Source organism: Quercus lobata, chromosome 11 (assembly GCF_001633185.2).
Source record: "Quercus lobata isolate SW786 chromosome 11, ValleyOak3.0 Primary Assembly, whole genome shotgun sequence".
Classification (NCBI taxonomy): domain Eukaryota; kingdom Viridiplantae; phylum Streptophyta; class Magnoliopsida; order Fagales; family Fagaceae; genus Quercus; species Quercus lobata.
Genome location: NC_044914.1, coordinates 15,948,565 through 15,964,653, shown reverse-complemented (window position 1 = coordinate 15,964,653; position 16,089 = coordinate 15,948,565). Strand labels below are relative to the sequence as shown.

Here is a 16,089-nt window from a genome sequence, read left to right as displayed (position 1 = left end):
ATATACCAAAAACAAAAGGATATTAACAAAAATCATATTTAAATTTTATAAATCAAGTTGATAACAAATAGTGCAAGATTTGAAATGAAAAACCTATACTTCATCCTTAAATGTATATATATTTTTAAGGGTAATTATAGTAAATTTACTTGTGGTTTGACTTGAAATCACTTTGCCTACTCGTGGTTTGAAAAGTATCAGTTTACCTATCTGTGGTAAGTTCCGTTAGTCTCCCGTAACCCACGTTTGTTAAAAACAGTGGTAAATAGGTATTTTTGCTTTCTTTTTATGTCTCTCTTCTTCCAAAAAAAAGAAAAAGAAAAAGAAAAAAAGAACAAAAACAAAAACAAAAGAAAATAAGATCAAAAGATGCTATTTGTAAACATTTAAAAACTTGGCTCAAGAACTCCAATAAATCACAAAATATATTTTTGTGAAAATAACACAAAAAGGCAAAATTTACTTGCAGCCTCAACTTAACGTATGAGAAAAAGAACACAGAAGGCAAAATTTTCTTCTCTATACATTAATTTATTTGGCGAAACTATACTATTTGCCTTTGAAGTTTACCATGTGAGCACAATTAATCTCTTAAGTTCTAAGTGAGTGTTGTTGGTCCCTCAAGTTTCAATAATGAGTATTGTTAATCCTTTTGTTAACTGATGTTAGTTTTATTGCCTGTGTGGCCAATAGAATAGTGACTTGACATATTTTTAATTGATGTGGCATTTTTTAAAATTAAAATATTACAAAATTCAATTTAATAAACTCATTACATTTGATGTGGCATAATGTCATATTGAACGATTAAAATAATAAATTAAGAAGTTAATTTATTTATATATAGAAAACAGGTCAGATATTAAGATTAAAGAATTCATTAAAATTTTTAAAATCACTTAAAACACCAAATCATTCAAGTGACCGTCCATCTCCTCCCAGAGTCTCTTTGTCGGCGTCACATTCTAGAGGCATTGATGAGAATTTGCTTTTAGAATCCATGATTATTGGATTTTGTTCAGATGAACTAGCAATTAGTCTTTTTATAAATAATAACAATTATCAACCTAGTGAGGTTGGAAGGATTTTTTATTAAAATAAAAAAGGATAATGTCTTAAACCTTGTATGGTTTGAGAAACATAATTATAATTTGGCGATTTGTACTTTGATACATTTACAATTCCTTTCTACACTTTCCACGTATTTATGGGATGGAGATGTTTGAGTAATTAGGCACTTGGGTTGGTGGAGAATTTGAATATGGATGGTTGAGTTGTTATGAAGGACTTGCCATGGTGGATGGAAATGAAGGCAAGATGTAGGTTTGGAATGTGGTTGAACAACCTCATAAGGATTTTAAGGGTCAGGAAATTTGGAGACTCTGGCAATGAGACAGAGGCTTGGACACTGACGAAGAGACCTGGGAGGACAAGGATAGATTGGCATGTAGGACTAACTTGCCACTGATCTATTTTTTTGTTTTGTTTTTTTTTTTTTTTTTTTTTTTTTTTTTTTTTTTTTTTTTTTTAATGAGTGTTTTAAGGAAATCTTCATGATTTCTTTATCTAAAAAATATATTTTTTTTCTTTAATTGATGATGTGGCATTATGCTACATCAATTAAAAAGGTATCATGTCACTATTCTGTTAGCCACATAAATAATAATACTAATGGCAAACTTGGTTGTTAATAAAAGAAGTAACAGTGCTCATTATTGAAACTTATGGGATCAATAACACTCACTTAAAATTTAAGAGACCAATTGCGCTTATAGGGTAAATTTCAGGGACCAGTATGGTAGTTTTGCCAATTTGTTTCTCACTCTCTTTCAATCTTTCTCTTTGTCCTGTCATTGTCTCTCTCATCTCTCACACTCCAATTCAAATCGACAATCTAGTTCAAATCGACAGTAGCTTTAGGTCACGGTGGCTTTAGTGGTGACTGTGGTGGAGCACAAGGTGGCTATGTTGGGTTGGGTATGGGTTTTGAGGAGGAGCATGATGTTGGGTTGGGTTTGGTTTTTGAGGTCATGTATGAGGTGGTTGCGTTAGGTTGGGTCTAGGTTTTGAGGAGGAGCACAAGGTGGTTACATTGGGTTGGGTCTGGGTTTTGAGGAGGACCATGGCTGCATTGGGTTGGGCTTGGGTTTTAAGGAGGAGCACACCGTTTTGCGGCTTGGGTCTTGGTTATGGTTGATTTGATCTCTCTTTCCTCTTCAATTAATCTTTATGCTTCAGCAGTGTCGTTTATGTTTTCTTCTTCTTTTTCACTTCCATTTCTTTCTTTTGGCTTTTCATTTTTTTTTTTTTCAATTTTACTAGCAGATGGGTTGCATCTTGTGCAAAATTATTTTTGTTTTTGTTTCAATTCTTTCTCCGTTACTAAATATTTAAATGTATAAATGGGCGCCTAAATTTTTTTCCTTTTTAGTAGCTACGTTGGTAGGGAACATATGATTGAAATCAGTAGCTATGTTTGGAATTATAGCTTGTCATCATCATCTAGGTATCAGAATCAGCCATAGGCAATGAATATGATAGGATCTCTTATTCATTTTGAGCTTTTTCTATCTTTGTGTATCTTTGAAGAAGAAGATGAGTTTTCTCTTTCTTGTCTTCAGTCCTTGGTGAGGAGCTTTGTTACTGTCCTTTTGTTTTTGTGGAGATTTTTCCTGAGGGTATGTTCTTCGTGTTCAAGATTTGTGTGAATGAAGAGAGACCAAATAGTTTTTGATCCTGTTTCTAATTTTTTTTTTTTTTGGGAGAAGAGACATAAAAAGGGAGTAGAAATACACATTTGCCACTATTTTTAACAGAGGTGGGTTACAGCAAACAAACGCAACTTATCTCAAGTGGGTAAAGTGATACTTTCAAACCACGGATAGATAAAATGAATTCGGGTTAAATCACGGGTGGGTTTACTGTAATTATCTCATATTTTTATTACAAACTAATGTAGCCAAGTGTGATGTAGTATTGTCTTTTACTTCATTTTGTAATGAAATTTCCTACATTATTATTTTTATTATTAGTAATAACTAGTATGTAATCTTCTACATATGCACGGGTATAATTAAAAATAATCACAATTATACATTTCAAATCATAATTTTTTTTTAGAAGACGTTGAAATTATACATTATATTAATTTACACCTTTTTTAAATTATAAAAATTTAAAATATGTAATAATTTCTCATTATGTATGTGTGTGTGTGTTTGTGTATAGAATTAAATTGGATTTAAACTCTCTTTAGTTTTTGTACCCAATAATTTACTTGCCAAAAAAATAAATGGACATGTGGCAAAAAATTAGACTCTTATTGAAATTTAATTTAAAATCTAATTAGACTCGGACTTTTCAATTTTTACACTTAATAATTCACTTGGCACAAAAATTTAAAATTAAATGAGACACATGGCGTACAATTGGATTTGAATTGAAATTCTAATTTGATTTTCTCTTAGTTTTGATTTTTAATATATACTAGCTTGTAACTCCATGCATATGCATGAATATACTTAAAAGATACACATTAAGATGCATAGTATAATTCATATATATAATTTAAATACTATTGATATATAGTCATTTTTATATTTTGTTAACTCTTTAAAAAATCTTGTAAGAATATTATTAGGTAGAAAATGTAAATTGTTCATATTTTTTAAAATATTTTTTTATTAATTCTTAATTTTTGATATTGTGAAGCACTTTTTATTTTTATTTTTATTTTTTACGGTTTATTAATTCTAAACTATTTGGTTTTTGTACTTAATCACTCACTTGGATGAATATTTATGATGTAACCCCACATTTGACTCAAAAATTAAAAAATAAAACTCTCTAAAAATAAATAATTAAGAACACATGGCACAAAATTGGTTTTCAATTATAAAATCTAATTGGATTTTCTTTAAGTTTTACCAATATATATATTTCCATCTTCTTTATCCATTCCTCAGCCTTAAATGGGTTAATTGTTCATCTTAACCCAGGGGGGCTAAGTTGACGGAATTTCTTGAACAAAACCTAGATTTGATCTCTAGGAGTAAGAGGAGCAGCAGGGCTAGCTCTACCCTGAGTTTGCCCTGGTTCAATAGCCTGTACCTGTTGCTCAAACACACACACACTTGATGCTTTTCTTCCATTTCTGTCAGAATAGCAAGCATTTGATGAAACTTTTTAAAACTGTCATCCTGAATAGGTACATCATGCTCTTCACCCCTCACTTGGTTAGGTTTTCTTATCATGATCTCCTGAATCACCAAATAACTACTTAAAATCTTCAAGAATATTAGATCATTAAGGTAACACAATGAAAATGGAGCTCAGCTTTTCAACTTGAAGTTACTTTCTTTCATCAAATTGTAACTGGATTTTGTATAGTTGATGATATTCAAACACTTTTCAAGTTTAACATTTTTCTTCGAATTAAATTGTGAGCAGGTTTTGTGTTGCTAATGATATCGAAACAATTTCCAACTTAAGTCACAATTTAAGTGCATATAAGAATATATGTAATAGGGTGTGTGTACTAGTATTTTACCAATTGATTAGCGGTCACGGAACATTGGTGCAAGTCATCCTCAATATAAGAATGATTTGGTCCATATTTATTTAAATCAAATGTTGTCTGGAAATGATTGAAAGTCCAAAATAGTCTCTTTATCGTAAGAATTGCTAGGTCCATATATATTCATGAAATTGAACTGGATTGATTCATTAGTAGGAGAAAAGATGAGGATTACATTTTTTCGGAGACGAGAGCCCATTTTTTTTTTCTTTGTCTTGATAACCTGCAGGGTGACTTGGTCTTGAAAAAAGTGAAAATGATCAAGCAATTGTCTCAGTGTTTGTTGCATTCTTGTAACTCAAATCTGAATCAGAACTCGATATTCACTGAAGGGAAATAAGACTTGAGTAGGAGTTTTAGAAAAGTTAGGATTGCTACATCACTAAGAAAACTATCGGAATTAGACTTTCTTCCAGGAAAGAATGACTCTATAAGGCATGAAAATGTGGAACACTTAAGCTTATGACCAAATTGTTTGGCTGAGACTTGGTTTTAGTGAGAAAGCTCCTGAAGAAGCTGACAAAGGTGGAGTTCTTTTCTCATTTTCCGAACTGTTTGTTTCGGACTTTGTTGGAGACTTGGAGAGAAGAGTGATGGAATAAAAGAAGAGAAACATCTTGATCGCTCAACTCGTCCACTGAACCAAGCGTTTTCCGTAGCTGGTGAGATGCTGCACGATTTCCTCGATGCCCAGGATGAAGCCTCTACGACACCTCAAGTTTCAGTTCAGCCTCACTGGATTGCCCCGACACAGACTCGCTATGAGGCCAACTTTGATGGTGCTCTGTTTTCCTCCATGAAGTGATATTTGAAGGAGATGCAGCAGTGGTCATCCAAGCAATTAAGAATAGAGAAGCAGACCAGTCAGCGCATGGTCACATAGTTGGTGACATCCAAGACCAAATTTCCCTTTTAGCATTTTCTGAATTTTGTTTTGTTCATCGTTCATGTAATAGAGTAGCTGATGCCTTGGCAAAACGGGCTAGAATAGGTCCTGAATTTCAAGTATGGTTGGAAGACTGCCCAGAGGACATAGACCATTTGGCTATGGCTGAAGTTTTGGTTTCAATAAAGCCCAGCCCGGTTTTCGGGTCTGGTTTCTCAAAAAAAAAAAAAAAAAAAAAAAAAAAAAAAAAAAAAAAAGCTGAAACTACCGGACCAAGAATTGGCTACTGGGAATAATGAGTGCGCAAGTGGAGCTGAATGTGGAATTCTTTCTTCACTATGTTAAAGCATAAACAGAATTTCCACATAAATTTGGTAGAATAAACTTTATTAGCAAAGTTCGAACTTCTAGGGTCCGTTTGGATTGAGCTTATTGTTGCTGAAACTGAAAACTGAAAACACTGTAGCAAAATAATTTTTAAATGTATGAATAGTATTGTGGGACCCATTTTTTAATATTTTTTAACCCGTGAACAGTGTCAAACAGTGTGTGAACAGTGTCAAACAGTGGTGAACAGTGTTATTGTCCCCCAAAATCAGAAACGGTGCAGGAAAAAAAAAAAAAAAAAAAAAAAAGTAAAACGCAAAACGCAGACTTGGGTTTCAGCAGTATCCAAACGCCCTCCTAATACATTGAGACTCCAAGAATGCCAGCTGAAGGAAATATAAAAACAATATCTTACGCTCTATTTCTTGGTCCTTTTACCTTTAAGCCTATCCCTGGAAGATTTGGTGCGAGCAAAATGGTTAGTTTGACCACACTGAAAACAAGCTCTTGTAATCAAGGGACATTTATGTGCTGGGTGGCTCCTCTTACAGAAGTGACAAGTGTCTCTAACCCCCTCAGTAGATCCATCACTACTATGTTGTCTACCATTTTGGCCTCCTCTTTGCGCAAATCTCATCCTTTTCGACTCGTGAACCTTATGAGTTTGATCATAATTTTTCTCTACCACCTTAGCTTGTTCAATTAGCATATTGAAATCCCTTAGCATTGAGGGAATAATTTGTGACCTAATGTCTTTCCTCAACCCCTCGAAAAGCCTACGACATTTACTCGCCTCATCTTCTGCAACATGAGGGGCATAATGTACTAGCTCTAAGAATTTCATCTCATATTCTGTAACTGTCTTGCTCCCTTGTATGAGTTTAAGAAATTTTGACTCTAATTGATCTCGAATACTATCAGGAAAGTAATGCTCATAAAATGCCTTTGAGAATGCCTCCCATGTTACTTGTGTCCCAGCCTCATGCAACAATCTTTGCTCATATGCCCACCAACGGTTAGCCTCTTCTCCCTCTAACATGAATGTAGCAAAAGTCACACGTTGATCACCTATGCACCCAATGGTAATGAAAATATTTTCCATCTTCTTTATCCATTCCTCAGCCTTGAATGGGTTAGTCGTTCGCCTAAACACAGGTGGAATAAGCTCACGGAATTGCTTTAACAAAACTGGGATTTGATCTTTAGGAATAAGAGGAAGGGCGGGGGAGGCTCCACTCTGATTTTGTCGTTGCTCAGTGTTCTGTACCTGTTGCTCAGACAGACAAGCTTGATGCTTCTCTGTCATTGTTTTCAGAGTAGCAAGCATTTGACGAATCTCTTCAAAACTATCATCTTGAATAGGTACATCATGCAATCCAGCCCTCAGTTGTCTAGGTCTTCCCATCATGATCTCCTAAATCACCAAATAACTACTTAGAATCTCAAAGAATATTGAACATTAAGGTAGCACAATGAAAATACAATGCCAAGAAAATATAAATCCAACATATATAAGGGTGAACTATAAATTTATATCCACAAACCGAGAAGCTGTGAGGGTTTGATTTGCAAAAATTTCAATAACTAAACCAAAATATAAATATCCAAAATAGGTACATTTAATCAATAAATTGAAATGTGTAATAATTCAACAACCTCCATGTAGTACAAGGGCCAAAATGCATCGTTGTCCCAAATCTAGAGATTTTTTGTATAGGAAAAATTCATTACCCTCTCCAAGTCTCTAAAGCAAAAAATTTCTTTTCCTTTCGGCTGCTTGCTTAAAAATCATCTCTCTGTCTGCTATTTGATCATGGCATGTCTTCCAGAGAGGAGACAAGGTGAGACCAATTGAGCTTCTTGTCAGAAGATGTTAAGATAGATCTAGTGAGACAAATCAGAATTGAGAGAAGTTGCTAGATAAAACAATTATGGTCAAAATTTAACCCAAATCCCAAATCTGATTATCCAAATTCCAGTCTGGCGGCAAGTTCATTGAAGTCAACCTTGGATCATACTTTGGAACAAAAAGAATAGTACATATGAATTCATGGATCTTGATTTGTACTGGGCTGCGACAAAAGACGATTTATGGTTTCCTTGATGCCCTTGAACGAATTTCAAATATTGCTACTAGTGCTTGTTGGGTTATGACTGTATGTGAGGAGTGAATAAAATGTACAGAGTTGTCATGACATTCAATCATTAGAATTTCTAAGTTGTGATTTGTCACTTATGTTTAATGGATTTAGCCAAATGTAAAGCTTAATTGATCCAACAGTCCTTTAAACTAAAGTAGGTCAAATCATATCTCAAATCAGAAGTATAAATTTGAGAGTTTGGTTACAAGTGCAGAAGATGAATGGCATAAAACCAAAACGTCAGTTTGATTAAAGATCAAAACTGATAGCAAATAGTGGCATGTCTGATTATTCTTCCTAGAATGATAAGTTAACAACATAAAATGGCATAATAACACTCCCCTTTCAGTATGGAATTTGGGACAGTCAGCTGATTTGATACATTCCCAGATATATGCAAATACCAGCTTGTTCAATAACAAAGATAGATGATTTATCTTTCCCTTCTCATTTTACAGGCCAGTTGGGATCGAATCCACATCAAGGGGAGGAGATCCTCTTGGAAATGGTAGACCAAAAGGTGCCTATGGTCATCCACGACAATTTGTCTACGTCTTCTCTATTCACACCATTAATGTGATTGGAGAGAGCATTACTTAGAGCATTCGCACTGGTACTCGGATATGCCAAATGTAAGCTCTAATTTCCAATTTAGCCCAAAAGCAACCCACAGCCGGACTGGTAAACGTGGGATATGACAATTTTTTTTGGCATAATGCTACAGTGCCAGCGCAAATATAGGATGGCACTGTAGCAACTTTTCTATATCACAAATTATTATTTTAATGGTACTGTAGCTATTTTTTTTTAACTATATGATGGTACTGGAGTAATATTATATTATTTTAATGTGTAAATATATTATTTTAATGAATAGAATATGAAAATAAAAATTAGAGTGTTGGGTATATTGTAAAATGGTATGGGATAATTGATAAAATATCTTTTTGAAATGGTAAAATAGTAGTCTGAAAATACCAGATGTGAATGCTCTTACATAGTATTGAATAATTTTAGTCATAATCTGAAAAGTTACTGCGATAAGCACAACTCTTGTAATCTCACCTGATAGAGATAGAGTCTTAGACAGGTAATGTGAATGTTGTGAGAGTTTGAAGTTTAGCGTTCTATGTTCTCTTGCGTAAAAGACAGCAACCTTATTCTTCTTTTGTGAGTGCGTGCTAAATCTTTCTTTACTTTTATGCCTATAATTAATAAAGTCTACACTCTTTTCTTGCGAGTGTTTACTAGTAGTTTTTCCATGGTACCCCTTTCAAGGCTTTGTTAAGTGAACAGAGCATCAGAGCCTATGGGAAAGACCAAAAAGGGAGGGGGAAGAGTGAAATCCCAACTCACTAGGCTAAGTCTATTAACAACAAACAGGTATAAAAGTCTTACCATAAAGAAACCCTTTTATGGTCTCAATACATATCTGATAATTCATTAATACGTATTACCAAAGTCCATATTGTGAAATTCAAATTGTAAATCATGTAGTCGAAAATTCTGCCATCAAGCAAACCAATTTGAAACTCATCCTCCATAATTAGTACTAATCTCTTCACACCCACTATGCACATGTTCATTAAAGCAGAAAACTAACCTTGTTGATCAAATCCGTGCTCTGGAAAATCAGCTCTGTAGAGCCCAATTCCACAATGCCGTTTGCTGAGGGTATCCATACCATTGTTTGTAACCCGGAGACCTGCCCCATTCGTGCCCGGTTGCACGAGGAGCTCCCTAGACGCTCCAACCCGGCCACCCAGACCAATCTTGAAGTGACAAAAGCTTGGCCTGGGTGGCCACTGCCGTTCAAGAAGCACTGCATCTTCGACTTCAAAAAGAACCACTCAGTATTGCTGACATCTTTGTCATCAACATTAGATCTTGTGATCACTGAATTGAGCTCATTTTCGCCTTTGTAGTACCCATCAGCCCACCGCAACATTGAAGAGCCAGAATGGTCGTAAGATAAACCCCACATAATGGCATAGGTCCAGCTCTGGCGAGCCTCCTCTGTAAGCTTTTTGAGTCCAGCTTGAAAATGATAACTATCTTCAGCTTGAATTGACAAAGGAGATCGAGCATTACCACGTTTAAAATTATGTTTGACTTCATTGAAATGAAGGTCTTGCAGTTCAGGCAATTGGGTTGAAGTAGACTGGTGTGTTGATTCATTGGTAGAAGAGTCTGACTGCTTTGAATGAGAACCAGAGGAACTGTTTGTTGACTCGGTTGGCGGGAAGATTAAAGGTATGGAATGAAAGCATTGTGGGAGTCTTTCATTGGATTCTGAACTCTCAGTAGACTTGTATGGTTGGAAGATTGATGATATAGAATGAGAGGACTGTGGAAGAGTCTCACTAGATGCTGATCCACCAGACCCAGAATTGTCTGGTGGGAAGATTAATGGAATGGAATGAGCAGAATGTGACATTCTTATTTGATCTTCACAAATTGGGCTATCTATGGGGTTGAGACACTTAAAGATACAAACAACCAAACACTTTCTTTCAAATGATTAGCTCACGAATATGCTTCCAACATACAAGGTTTTTCAGACCAATTTTTGGATATAACAATGGTAGAAAAGATTGATGGAACTCAAGTAAGTGCCCGTTTGTTTCAGCTTTTAGGAGCTGAAACGCACGTTTTGAAGAAAGCTGGAGTCCAAAATGCGTTTGGTTCAGCTAAAAACGCAACTTTTTGGAAAAAGCTGCGTTTTGTGCCAAGACTGAAAACGCGCAAAACAATATGGAGCTCGAGAGGTCCATAAAACAAAAAGTTCATGCGCGTTTTGAACTATCCGTTGGGCTCTTCCTTCAATTACCAAATTACCCTTTTCTCTTCTCCCTCATATTTTTGCTCCTCTGTTACAGACCAACACCGGTCAAGAAAGTATCAACCAAATACAAACACAGCACCACCCAACAATCACTGGTCTACCACCACAACCCATTTCAACATTTGATAATCCAAACACAAAATCAATAAAATCAAACCGATTTTACACAATTTTACAAAGGAACCCAATAATGAAATCAGAACCAAAAAAAAAAAAAAAACCGAGCTGACCCATTTCCTCCGCATGTCGTTGGCAGTGGGGAAGAGATCAAGCAATAGTGGAGAGGAAGACAGGCAGTGGTGAAGGCAGAGATCAAGCACCGATCTGACCCATTCCTCCCTTTTGGATTTCCCCTCTATCTTCGTTTGATGAGAATCAAATGGTGTGGTGTGTGTGACCTTTAAGTTTGTGTGTTTTGATGGGATAGAGGGAAAGAATCTTGCAGACGAAGAGCTAAGGAAAAAAAAAAAAAAAAAAAGAGGAAGAAGGAGAGCTCTGTGGGACGTTCTGGAGCTTGGAGAAGTGATATGGAAAAAGTAAGGAAAGAAGAGAAAAATGGAAAAGAGTGGGTACGTGTGTGGACTGGAAAAAAAGAAGGAAATGCGGTAAGTGAGTGGAGGAGAAAAAAAAGGAAAAAGAAGGTAATGTCTTCACAATATTTTCACAATAAATGTTAAGTAGTAGGTTCTTATTAGTTAATACTTGTGAGAAAAAAATAAATTTTTTAGAAAGAAAAAAAAAATTTTAATAGTACTTTCAAATTAAAATTAGTATCAATTTTTATCACAATATTTTCACAATACTTTTACAATAAATCTTAAGTGATAGGTTATTATTAGCTAATATTGGTGAGAAACAAATTTTTTTTTAGAAAGAGAAAAAAATAATTTTAATAGTACGTTCAAATTAAAATCAGTATCAATTTTTATCACAATATTTTCACAATACTTTCATAATAAATCTTAAGTGGTAAGTTATTATTTAGTTAATATTGGTGAGAAAAAAATAATTTGTTTAGAAAGAGAAAAAAAAATAATTGTAATAGTACGTATAAATTATCAAAATACTCTCACAATAAATTTTAAGTGGTAGGTTACTATTAGCTAATATTGGTAAGAAAAAAATAATTTCACAATATTTATTTAAGTATGAAATAAACTCCCTTGTATATACATTGCCCTTTTTAGTAATTTATCCCTCAAACTGTCACTTTTATAAGTGCTAGCCAAACACTTAACTTTTTCAAAAAACATTTTTTAACAGCTTTTACCAAACACTCAGCTTTTTGAATATACACTTTTTCATTATGCACTTTTTGAAAACTCCACTTTTTCATTATGCACTTTTACAAAAAGCTGAACTAAACTCACCCTAAGAGGGACTAGTGCTAAGAGTTTTGAGTCACATGCGGATGGAATTTAGCCTAACAGTCAATTGGTCACATCTCTTCACGCGGGGAAATCAACAGGTCCATCTTTCTTGGGGCCACTCAGTGGGGTCCACACCACTAAAAGGATGGAGGAGTCCACGGGATATATTTTAATATAGTAATATACCTAATAATTTCTCCACCTCTGACGTGATATTGTTCCCTGTAATTTTATTTTCTTTTTTTGGGTCAACAAGTTCATTGAAGATGAAAGGAAAGGAAACTCAATGAATCCACAAAAGATTTATTAAATGACGAATCTCATGAGTCATGAATGCTCATCCAAAAAAAAAAAAAAAAAATTCCAGTCTACTTTTAATAAAAATAATAGTGTTCTCCCATGGCGACTGAACCTATAGGCCATTTAGGTCACCACCAAAGGTCCCAGGGCCCCAATAGTATTAATATATTATATTATGTTGCTTCCTCATTTGAAAAAATAATAATAACAATTAAGACCTGCCCAAAAAGATTTAAGGCCCGCCCAAATTATTTAAGACTTTTTAATTAAAATTGAGAAGAAACAAGTTACTTTTAACCATTCTCTCGAAGTAAAAAAGTTGAAATGACATGAAGTCTAATCAAATCACCAAATCTTTAACTTTTTTAGAAAAAAAAAAAAAAAAAAGTCACCAAATCTAACTAATCCCTGTATTAAACCTTTGTAGCACTAGTTCATTAAGAAAACCCACATTTATACTTTAGAGAGAGAGAGAGAGAGAGAGGAGAGAGAGAGAGAGAGAAGAGAGAGAGAGAGAGAGAGAGAGAGAGAGAGGAGAGAGAGAGGAGAGAGAAGAGAGAGAAAGAGAGAGAGAGAGAGAGAGAGAGAGAGAGTAATGATTATCTCAGTATATAAATAACAAAAGGCAAAAAAAAAAGATTATAAAAAAAAAGCCAGAAAAAAGATTAAATAGACAAGTAACAAAAGGAAGAAAAAAGAAAAAGAAAAAAACACTCACTCTCTCCATCTGGATTATCAAAAAAAAAAACTCTTTTTAGTTGGCAAACTCATCAGTTGGTGTAGGCAATAGGCTTGGAGTGTTCACTCCTCTCCTTTGATTCTCAAATTTTCATTTCAGGTTCAATTTTTTTTTTTTTTCTCTTCTCTTTGCCTCTTTGGTCTTCTTTACTTTTCTTCATGTAATCATGTTTGCTTACTGCTAGGTTTCCTATTCCCCTTTTTGGCTTCTCTTTTGTTGTAAACTTTTTACTCTTGATTTGTCTTTACTCTTGAATCTTGATTGTCTTTAATATTTTCTAGAAGACTATGGAATGGAACCCACTTAGAGAATCCGCAACAATGGGTGTAAAAATGTGTATAATACATAAAGTGCCACCATTTACAGAATTTTCCTAAAAAACTACCCATATTACACTGTAACTGTGTATAACAATTTTTTTTTTTCTCTCACCATTCATATTCTCTCTCTTTCCCAATAGACACAACAACCCAACAAAAGAAACATAGCATCCCAACAGACACAGCAATCCAACAAAAGAAGAATAAAAGAAAAGGAGGGAAACACCTAACCACCAACCCAACACCACCTAACCACCACCACTGCAACCCATTTCAACAGTTGATGATCCATCACAAAATTGACCAAAAATCAACAGAAAATCAAACCAAACCATCAGAAATGCCAACTCAAAATCAAGCCAAACCCATTGGACTTGGCATTGTTTTTGTCATCGGATCTGTCTTGATGCTACTGTCGCGGATCTGCCTTGCTGCTACCTGGATCTACTTGCTTCCACCACCAGATCTTCTGTCATGTGTGAGTTTTAGGTTTGATATATGAGAGAGGAAGAGAGTACCAGACGTTTTGGTTTGAGACATGAGAGAGGAAGAGAGTTGAGGGAGTCCCAAAGGCAGAGAAGAATTGAGAGAGAGAGAGAGAGAGAGACACGGTTGAGACGAGGTTAAGATGAAAAAGATATTAAAAAGATAGATATTAATAAAATAATAATAAAAAATATTAGTTAAATAGAATAGATTGTAAAATAGATAAACTGATGTGGATGCTTTGGAAAAGTGATAGTGTAAAATTGAAAAAGTAGGTTCTTAGTGTAAAATAGAAAGAAAAATTTGGCCGGACTGATGCAATTGCTTTAAGCATGGATCCTAGTCCTACACGTATTTTACTTCTTCTTTTTTTCTTTTTTTCTTTTTTTAAATCAAGTTTAGTGGATATGGATGGATAGTGGGCTGGCCATAGCATTCTTTTGGGAGTAGCTTATTTAGCTTTTTGCTAAAAAAAATTTGCTGAAATTGTGTTAAACTTAAATTATACTTGTACCTTATAAAATTTTGAAAAAGTGAGTAAAAACAAGAAAAAATGAGGTTTAAAAAAACTGTAGATAAAAGTTAAAAACTATAAGTTGAACTTATAAGCTAAATACCAAACTCACTCTCTGTAAATCAGGTTTAGTCCTACACGTTTTGCTAAAAAAAAAAAGGTTTACTCCAACGGTCCTACACAGCACATGCTAATTCCTAATTTCGCTTGTCATTTAATTTTAATATTTTAATAATTGTTATCTTACTTCTTTTTATTAATAATAGTCAAATAAAAAAAGTATTGATAATAAAATTATAAATTTAGAATAATTTACTTTGTATTAATATTAATATTAATATTTATTTATGCAGGTTTAGATCTGTTTGAATTCTGCTTATTGTTAAAAACTGAAAATTTATTACTAAAAATACTGTAACAAAATAATTTTTAAACTATAAATAGTGCCCATGGAACCCAAATTTATTTCTTCTTGTTGTGTTTTCCGTATTTGTGGATTCATAAACAATACAAGAGACCTAAAAAAAAACACAAAATGTCTGCTGCGTTAGCTACGCAAACTCACACTTAAAGTGTAAAGTGGACTGAATGGTTCTAACAAAAAGCGTAACAACAACAACAACAACAACAACCAAAAAAAAAAAAAAGGGTTGTGAATACGGGAGGATTCTGGCATTTTACCCCTAATTTTGAAAAAAATTAGCAACATGCCCCTGTTTGCAAACTATATAGGAGCGTGCTCCTGTTTCGATACTCGATTATCCTAAAATCGAGTTCAATTAAATACTCGATTTGTAGAAAATCGAGTTATGCCCAATCAAACTAAAAAAAAAAAAATATAAAAAAAAAATTTCCATGGAACTCGAGTTTTAGGAAATCGAGTTCCATGCAAAAAAAATTTTTATAAGTGTGATTGCTCTATATTCAGGGAGCCCTATAGTGGCGTTTTTAAGACCTATAGTGACGTTTTAAAACCCTATAGCGGCGTTTTCCTGCAAATATTTTTAGAAGTGTGATTGGCCCATATTCACAGTGCCCTATAGTGGCGTTTTTAAGCCCTATAGTGACGTTTTAAGGCCCTATAGCGGCGTTTTTCTGCAAAAATTTTTATAAGTGTAATCGCTTTGTTCTGGGTGCCCTATAGTGATTTTTTTAGGTCCTATAGTGACGTTTTTAAGCCCTATAGTGACGTTTTAGATCCCTATAGCGGCGTTTTTCTGCAAAAAAATTTATAGGTCCCCATACCAAGTTCAAAGGGCCCTATAATGGCGTTTTTAAGCCCTATAGTGACGTTTTAAAGCCCTATGGCGGCGTTTTGGAACTCGACTTCCCTAAAATCGAGTTCTATGCTTTTTTTTTTTTTTTTTTTTAGTTTTATTTGAAATAACTCGATTTTCTACGAATCGAGTATTTTAATGAAACTCGATTTTAAAGTAATCGAGTATCGAAACAGGGGCATATCCCTATATAGTTTCGAAAAAGGGGCATATTGCTAATTTTTTTCAAAATTAAGGGCAAAAGGCTAGAATCTCCGTGAATACGGAGCAGGCCTCTCATATGTGGTGTGTCTCATACACCACCTGTA

General features: G+C 34.2%; 1 protein-coding gene across 1 annotated transcript; it reads right to left on the bottom strand.

Annotated features, from left to right (window-relative positions):
* Window positions 1-5,957: 5,957 nt before the first annotated feature.
* Window positions 5,958-11,227, bottom strand: LOC115967630. The gene is made up of 2 exons (XM_031086769.1): window positions 9,534-11,227; window positions 5,958-7,203 (listed from the first exon to the last, which is right to left on the bottom strand). Exons 1-2 carry the CDS (start codon window positions 10,365-10,367, stop codon window positions 6,208-6,210), a joined length of 1,830 nt encoding a protein of 609 aa, XP_030942629.1. The 5' UTR covers window positions 10,368-11,227; the 3' UTR covers window positions 5,958-6,207.
* Between the last annotated feature and the right edge of the window lie 4,862 nt (window positions 11,228-16,089).

What these genes read in the sequence shown, in the direction of transcription:
- LOC115967630 (XM_031086769.1), bottom strand. Translation starts at nt 10,367, where the DNA reads ATGTCACATTCTGCTCATTCCATTCCATTAATCTTCCCACCAGACAAT. An exon ending in GCACGGATTTGATCAACAAG is followed by an intron (nt 7,204 to 9,533) that starts GTTAGTTTTCTG and finishes TTGGTGATTTAG; the next exon opens with GAGATCATGATGGGAAGACC.